The sequence below is a fragment of the Bactrocera neohumeralis genome, chromosome 2 (assembly GCF_024586455.1).
Source record: "Bactrocera neohumeralis isolate Rockhampton chromosome 2, APGP_CSIRO_Bneo_wtdbg2-racon-allhic-juicebox.fasta_v2, whole genome shotgun sequence".
NCBI lineage: Eukaryota > Metazoa > Arthropoda > Insecta > Diptera > Tephritidae > Bactrocera > Bactrocera neohumeralis.
In genome coordinates, this window is record NC_065919.1 from 82774425 (window position 1) to 82783643 (window position 9219).

At 37.5% G+C, this 9219-nt stretch overlaps 1 protein-coding gene across 1 annotated transcript; it reads left to right on the forward strand.

Moving 5' to 3' along the window:
• Positions 1–8426: 8426 nt before the first annotated feature.
• LOC126764849 (uncharacterized) lies at positions 8427–8886 on the forward strand. The gene has a single exon (XM_050482462.1). The coding sequence runs from the start codon at positions 8446–8448 to the stop codon at positions 8692–8694; it is 249 nt and encodes an 82-aa protein (XP_050338419.1). The 5' UTR covers positions 8427–8445; the 3' UTR covers positions 8695–8886.
• Positions 8887–9219: the final 333 nt, after the last annotated feature.

A 9219-nucleotide genomic window follows, 5' to 3' on the forward strand; every position in this document is an offset into this window, starting at 1 on the left:
CTTTCAGTCAGAGGATCACGGACAGTTTAATTGTGACAGAGACGAAATTAGAAAGTTAATGTTAAAAGCTTTTCATAGCAGTGACTGATTTAAGACAGGTAATATCATACCTCCATGTAGATCTCTGAAGTGAAAAAGATTTAGAAAAGTACATTCTTCGTTAGGAACACATTTTCAGATAAATACATCTTGAGATGACTACCACTGGAAGGATTTTGCCAAGATTTTCGTATCCAAATGAAAAGGAGATTCCATGTAAATCCTCAGCTTCAATAAATACAGAATTTTCATATCTTTCCTATCTTCAAACTAGTTAAAAAAAACTAGTTAAAGAGCTAGTTAAAGCACTAGTTAAAAAGTAGTTAAACTTGTGCTCCATGCAATTTCAACACACTTATGTACATATAATCTACATAAGTGCCTCTGCGAGTTCATGGCTCCCAACATACTCGTAGCAGAGCACTATAAATCCCGTGTCACCAGCGTAAATGCGTAATACATCGCATTCGCGCTAAGCAGCTGTAACCGCAGCCAAAACTTCAAGGCGACACAATGCGCTTTATGCGCACTCAAACACACACACACACATACACCTGCATGGACATTCGTTGGTATGCGTGCGTCTGCCGTTGAAACGCTCAACAATGTGGGTGCATAATTTAGGCTTTATCACAGCGTCCTATTTCCGAGCAACATTTGTTGTCATTGCGGCTGTTGACGTCGCCATTTGCCGTTGCCTCGTGCTGGCTGCCACTGCCATCATCATTGTCGCAACGCCATCAATCCGAGCCGACTGTGTAGTAGTGGTTTAGTGCCTTAAGCCGTACCGTAACATGGTAAATAGTTTGCACACTTGAGTAATTGCATGTGCGGCTCGGCAAAGTAGCTGAAATGTAGATGCCAGTCGTCTGGGTAGCGGTTTTCGGGCACAACAACAACAATTTGGCAAATAATTATAGAAGGCAAGAGATAGGTGAAGTGTGGCTGGGGGTTGTGCGGTGCACTTATGAGAGCATATATGTATTTTGCGCGTAAATGTGTATGTGCGCACATAACGGCAAGGTTAATGTGGGCTATGCAGCGTTCTCACCGGGCAGTCTTTGTGTGCGTGTGGCATGAATTGCCAGAGCTAATGGTTTTGGTTGGATTTAATGCTGGTTGGAGGCTGGCTTTGTTTTTGTTCGTAAATTCCTCATAAATTAATTTGAATGTTTAATGGCATGCAAAGTGGCTGGCTACCGGGCTGTGATTTTAGGCGTCTTTTGTGAAATTTATAGTTTAACTGCATTTTATAGTCTGTATTTTAGTTATATGCTATTGTGAGTAAATATGTAATGTATGTGTGTATACCATACATATATACATACATATGTATGTGTACATATTTTACTTTTTAAAATTTATCTAAGTAAACTTTCTGCTATGCTTGAGTTTCGCCTTCTTTGGTGCATATGTAAAAGTGTCAGCAAATATTTATATAGCTTCTAGCACCTAGCGGTTTTTATGTACAAGTGATAGATATCAATGTAAGCATATATATGGAATGAAAAATCCATGTTTACTGGATTTGCAATAGCAATCAATTGCTTGCTTTGATCCTAAGCTTACGAAAGTCAACGAAAATGAAGTGATGTTTGGTATACCGTTCACCACATAAATGCAATAAATTTTCTATAGAGTTGCAAACAAAAATAGGAAGAGGTTGGACCGCTGAACTTCGGTATGTAAAATACAGGGTTTGCTTGGAAAGTAATAGCACTGAGTCGATAAAAAAAGAAAATTTATTCAACCAATCGGAACAATTCCTTAAAAACTTTCAAAATAGGCTCCTTCTGCTCTCCAAGCATTGAAGGCGTAACGGAAACATTCTCCGGAATAGTCTTGAGAGACGAGGTGCGTGCTGCTTGGATCCCCTCTGTCGTCTCAAAATGCTTGCCTTATATCGGCCTTTTCATCTTTAGGGCGGCTGCGGAAGCATTGGGATGCCGGCCTTGGTTAGGTAGGTGTTCACAAGAAAGGCGCTGTGAGTCGGGGCGGGGCGGGGTGCAACTTCCAATCGGTTGCGATGTCTTGTCGGACCCGATTGACCCTACGTTTGAGTTTCTTGAGGACTTCCACGTTAAACTTGGCCTTTGATGTCAAAAAAGACAATAAGCAACGTTTTCACTTTGGATTTGAAGGTCGCAGGCCTCCCAGCACGGTCTTCATAAGCGACCTCTTCCTGGGCCTCAAAAAATGCCTGGTGCCGCCGAAACACACCACTTCTTGCTAAAGCAGCATCTGGGTAAGCCCGAGCTTCACACAGAATTTAATCGCGTACCCTGCTCTAACGAACGCTGCATTTTCGGCATGTACCACTCACACACAGTAAATCGACTCAGTTACAGGCTTTTCGGTTCTGGCTGTTACAAGCTTTGTGAAAAACCTAATATACTCCGTCATAGGGTACGAGGGTTGCCTTTTTTACTTCGGGATTTGGCAACCTTGCAATCTGGAAACTCACAGCTTTATCGTAAAGTTTCACTGTTATAGCAACTCAGAACGTATTAACATACGTTTTGTGTAGCTTACAGTGACTTAAAATTTTCATCTCGGCCATCTTAGTGCTAACTAGAGAACATTTGCGCACGATTATTTTTCACAACTTTCGGCATGGCTTACCTCAGCAACAGTTCATCGACAAACTCGATTAAATTTTTGGCGATAAATCTTCATCAAGCACCAGTGTTTATCGCTTTATCGCTGGTATGGTAAACTTAGTAACTTTTAACCAATCCATGTTTTTGACTCGTTTAGGGTATACATACATACTCCAATTGCTAGCAATCGAAGAGTGAATTTGAAACTCCCACGTATATTCGGTTAGTTGGCAATTTGTCGCCTGTCACCAAGCCAAATTGTAACACGAAATATTGCATACACACATCTACGCTTATACATACTTACATATATTCACCTATACAAATACACACCCACCCCCACTGCACTCGGAAAACTCGTGCGCATAGCTTCCGGCTAAAAGCTAAAGAAGCTTTGCTTTGTGTATGCGGTACAAAGCAGCCACTTGACTGCCAGACACCTGTAAATATAAATAAACATGCACGCTCACACATACTTAGGCAAGCTTACACACACATAAATGCACATGTGCGCTTGTTTACTTTCGCTTTTGCACTAAAGATCGTCGCCGCTGAGCGTTGTACGCGACACACATACAAATGTTTGCATTGGTGGCGTTAAAGCTAAAGCGTTGTGATTGCCGATATTGTTGTTGTTGTTGTTGACAATGCTGCTTTTGATTTGTAACGCTTGCAATAAACAAAAGTAAATACAATTTAAAACTTGCAGCTTTTTTGCAAATATTTTTCTCGCGTTGGAGCAGGAAGAGATCGAAGGATTTGCTAAGCGTGAATGTGTTGGCTGCGTGACGTTGAAGCCACCAAAAAGCGTGCTTGTATTTGGCACACTTGTAACCGATAACACACAGAAAGTGCTATTTATTGGTGGTTTGATTGGTGTCTTGGAGAGGAGCGCTTTTTTCTGGAAAAATATAAATAATGAAATCCTTTTAAGTGGTTGCCAATATTCAGTGTTCTATTTGTACGTGTTTGCAAACATACACGTTATATGTATACAAATACATACATACACATGCATTGAGTAGTGCAAAATTGCTTTTATTTTATTTTCATTAGCTTTATTTCGTTTCGGTATTCTCCGTTTTGCATGACAATCACTAAAAATGTTCATGTTCATGTCTGCATAATGCTTTTATATGGATTAGCACATTCAAGCTGCTTTACGCAGTTCAATTGAAGTACCCTGTGGGACTTTACTTACACTTTACATAGAAGGTTGTAAATCAAAAACTATTGAAGATTTTTATTTAAAATTTTGGGATGACTTTTTGGAAGGTATAAACTATCGAAACAAAATATTTTTATACTTTATATCTTAAGTTTGTCACGAAGTATGTAACACTCAGAAGGAAACATCGGAAATCCTATATAATATATAAAGGGTGATTTACTTCGAAGTTCCTTACTTTTTTGCATTTAATTTAATTCAGTTTTGAAGATTATCTCTTTCAAATGTTGGCCGCGGCTACGTCTCAGATGATCCATTCGTTGAGTGCAATTTTCGATGACTCGTTCGAGCATTTTCACTGGTAACTGGCGAATGACACACCTGATGTTTTGCTCCAAGGCATAAATCGAAGCAAGACGGGATTGTCCGCATAGACCTTAGACTTTACATTGAATGCTGCGATGTGTGAGAAGTAGCGCTGTCTTTTTGAAACCAAATGTCGTTAAGATCTAATTGGCGGTGTGCCGAGATCCCCACAAGAAAAAGTCTAACGGTGTGATAGCACAGGATCTTGGTGGCCAATCGACCGGCCCAAAACATGAAATTATCTGCTCAACGAAGTGTTCTCTTATTAAATCTATTGAATGCTGCGATGTGTGAGAAGTAGCGCTGTCTTGTTGAAACCAAATGTCGTTAAGATCACGAGCTTCAATTTCAGGTCTCAAATAGTCGGTTATTATTGCGCGATAATGGTTGTCATTGATGGTTACGTTTTCACTGGCATAATGGCATTAGAAGATATGATTCCACTTGCCCTCACCAAACCGTGTTTTTTTCTGGATAAAATGGCAGCTTTAGAATATTTTCAAGTTGCTCTTCGTCCCAAATGCAGCAATTTTGCTTGTTTACATACCCATTAAGCCAGAAATGGGTATCATCGCTGAATAAAATTTGGCACGAAACCGTCGTTGGGAAAGTCGAGCGGCTTCACTTCTTGCACAAGAATTCAAGATCTCGACGTAAAATGCGCCAAGTTTCTCCACACATCAGACCGAGTTGTTGCGAACGGCAACGAATCGGCTATCCACGGTCTTCGTGTACACTCTCAGTTACGGCTCCTATATTTTCTTCACTGTGTGCTGGGCGTGATATATTCAGCCCAATACTCAAGATGGGTGATGGTGTTGCAAATAGTACGCTCAATGGGCCGATTATGTTGGCCATAATTTGAGCGAAGCGCCCGAAACACATTCTTTACAAAATGTGAGTTTCCGTAATAAAGTTGAACGATTTGAAAACTTTGTTCAATTTTAAGTCTGCCCTTGATGAAATGCCAACCATTACTGAACAAAAATAACATGACAGCTTGACTTGACTCACGCGAGATCTGCCAAAAAAAAGACTATTGAGAAAAGTACCTCTACTTGAATCACACGTTACATATTTTTTTCGGGTCGTTAAATCTCTTTTTATAACGGAAAAGGTAGGCGAAGGCAAAGAAAAACACAAATTTCAGTAGGAAAAAAGTTTTGTGGATTTATCAATCTCCCCAAAGTTGAATTTTCGCCTATATTTTCTGTGGAAGGTTTTGAACATTCACATAAAAATTAATTATATCGAGTTGAGGCTCTACGGCAAACATCTGAATATACGAAAGCTCAAAGCTCCTCTCGAACGTCGAAATTATTTCTAAACTGAAACTACGTTTCTGAATAAATTTCGTACTTATTTTAAAAATTAGCTAAAGTCAACCAACCAAACACATTTTAGGAGTATGGTGTGTATTGAAAAGTGTTTGGTGAAATTTCAACAATAAATTTTTCGCTTATGACATTCAATAGGCAACGACGTAATGGTATAGAGCTTAAATAATATTTCTTTAACTAACTTCCATTATTCCTATTGACTCACCCTATGCTATTTACATATACACCGAGACAAGCAAAGTATCATGCGTTCAGTTGTTGCAAAGTGAATGCCAGTTTATTACAACATTTTAGTATGCAATATGCGTTGAAAGCTTTTACTATTTGTTTGCATACTTTCAAGCGTGTAGTCTGCGTTCGTATACTGCTAGGTGTTTACAAAGGTGGTTTGCAAAATATTTGCAATTTTTTCATCACTTAATGTTTGCACTTCCTGTGAATTTTTATGGCATGTTTTCTTGTAGGAAAATCTGAAAAATTGTTAGCAATATTTGGATATATTTACATATGATTACATATTTATATGTACATATGATTGTATATGTATGAGGTATGAGTGTTCTACCTTATGCTATTGTTTTTACAGTTATTTATAAAAGAAAAAAAGAGTATTGGCTTGTAAATAGTATTAGTCTGCTGTTGAGCTATTAGAAATTTTATTGCTGAAAATTGGAAAAATAAAATAATAAAAAAATAATAATAATAACACAGAAAATGTATATTTAAACAAAAATTTTGTTTAAAATTGCTGAGATTTGTTGAAATGATGCATTTGAATAGAAGATGCGAAGTGTAAAGAAAATTATTGTAGACTTTATTTGTATTATGAAACATTTATTGTTTTTTGATATCAGCTTTTTTTGAGACCGGAGACTTTTAAAGAATTTCATTAATGTGTTTGAATATTAAAAAAATATATATAAATATTTTTAATTTCTTTAATTTTAAGTAAAAATTTTAACTGAATATGTTTGCTTTCTATAATTTTTGCATAATTTATTACATATATGTTTTCGCTAAGATTCAGTTATTCTTATTTGCATGTAAGTAGTCGCTTTTGTTTTTGTTTTTGTAGTTGATGGGGTGGTTTTACGCCTAGGTGTCTTTAGAATATCCTTATTCGTTTGCGTGCTTATTATGAGAGGAATGTGCCCATTCCATCAATAGTAGTAGCTCTCATTTTTCTATAGCGAGGTAGAGGTTATGTGATTCAAGCCATGAGTCAAGTCATGTTGAAGGCTGTGACTACTGCAGCTATGTCGTCCTCGTAGTCTATTAAATATGATTCGTCTGGCATTTCAAGTTTTAATATTCTGTCATAGCTAATGTTCCACAGAACTGGGCCTAAAATGGACCCTTGAGAGGCTCCGGACGTAACTTCTATTTGTCGTGGTCCTTCTCTAGTCTGGTACAGCAGTTTTCTATTACTAAGATAGTTCCGGACCACCAACGGAACTATTCGCTTGTAGTTGCTATATTAAATGCTCTTTAAGTAATATTTTCGTTGTGTTGAAAATGTCAAATTTTGTACAGAAAAGTGATGACTTGCGGAAATAATTAATTTTTTGTTTCCATTTGAAGAGAAGTGCAGCAGAGTCGCATCGAATACTTGTTCAGGTATATGGTGATGATGTACAGAAGTAACATACAAAAAATAGTTTCAATGGTTCAGAGACAAAGATTTTGATGTGAGAAATGGAGATCATGGAAGACCATCGAAGACGATTAAAGATGCCGAGCTGCAAGCAATATTGAAAGAAGATGATATTTTGAGTCAAAACAAACAATTTTTCAGAGCGTTTCAAAGCTATGGGAAAGAGCCAAGAGTGAGGAAAATGGGTGCCATATGAATGGAATGGAAGACAAATATAAAACTGAAAAAAAAAACACTAGTGAAATTTTGTTTCAAAGACACGAAAGAAAATCAGTTTGGCATTGAATTGTCACCGGTGATGAAAAATTGATTTATTTTAAGAATACTAAACAGAGAAATCATGGGTTAATCCGGGACAATCATCTAACATACGGCTGTCTCTGCGACCTTTCTCGCTTCTTCGCTGCACGAAACTTAACACTCTATCCCACTAAGTTCACAGCGATCATATTCACAAACTGGACAAAGGTGTACAGACTTGACCTTAATATTGCAACTGCAAAAACATATATAATACTAGTCGCTACAGAAAACTACTGATCTATTTGAACCAAGCATTGAACGAAAATCAACCAGAATGGGTAAGAAGACACGGCAAGGTAATTTTGTTACACGATAGTGCACGTGCACACAAAGCCAAATCGGTTCAGCAAACAATCAAAGTACTTGGCTGGGAGCTGCCGCCTCATCCGCCGTTTTCACCAGTCTTGGTCTTTTTCAATTACTATTCGATTTCATTGATGGCAGACGGATTGGCTGAGCTGCACTTCGATTCCTACGCAGAAGTCGAAATTTGGGTGTCTGTGTCTGAACATTTCTATTGGCATGGTATGCACAACTTGCTAGAAAGGTGGTCAAAGCTTATAAAAAGCAATGGTCAATACTTTGAATAAATGTGTTTTTACTTTTCCACTCAAAATTTGTATTTTATTTTCACAAGAAAACATTTCATACCGATACTCTGTACAAACAATTCAGATCTTGGTTATTGTTCCTCTGATTGATGTTCTGCCCATGTACCCCATATATTGACTTTAGCTTAGTTTTTACCACATACGAGTATATTCATATCTTACTTATGTTAATTAGGTTGACTTTAATACCAATATCTGGGCCATGAAGCAAAACATAATAATAAAACTGGGTGGTCTACGACCCTTAATGTGGCCCTTCCTTTCTTCTTCTGAAATAACTTTTAATTTAACATATAAACTAATCCTAAATCGTATTAACATTTAATTCTCTATTTGTATTTCCAGTTGAATCTTACAGAAAACCATGGTGCACGTTGAGGACAATGGTGAACCCGGTTGCAAAACTGTCTTGGAAGTAAATCAGCGATATCGTAATTTCGAAGATCCCACTTCATATTGGCAATGCGGTCTACAGGGTCAACCGGCAAAAATGGTGCGCTGTGATGCGAATAAACTCTACTCGGAGGAGGAACAAAAATGCATTGACTGGAAGAAATGGCATTGGTCGGATCCAAAAGAGCCACCAAGTCGACCAAGTAAAGCAAACAAGTGAAGAACGTGTAAAATCTTGATGAGTGGACTGTAAAAAATGAGCATACATCAAATTGAGCGTGTGGATATAATAAATAATGATAGTAATATAGTTTACAGTATCATCGTTAAGAATTATAAATACAGATTCTAATGATTTAAGGTAGACAAACTTAATATATTTACAAATAAATTAAAAGTGTTCAGAGTTAAACATTATTGTTGGTTACCATGTTACATATATAACTCTCTTATATCTCTTTCTTAAAGCTGTACACGTGTTCATTATATATTTTTTCTTTGAACAGCATCGGACATTAGCTCGGCAATCAGCAAAGTTATATTCAAAGGACTAATTAATGGTTCTCGCATTTCACGTTCACCTCATCTGCTTGCTGTCTTCATTTCAGCGCGAATTATTTGCCACCACAAACAGTTTCCAAACAATTATACTGTCAATCAAAAATTCGCTGCTTATTGTGTTTGTCAGCCGAACTTTCATTGAGTTTGTGTGTCGTTTGGCATCTTAGCCACTCAAATGGTTGCC

Coding starts and splice junctions, on each gene's coding strand:
- LOC126764849 (XM_050482462.1), top strand. CDS start 8,446: ATGGTGCACGTTGAGGACAATGGTGAACCCGGTTGCAAAACTGTCTTG.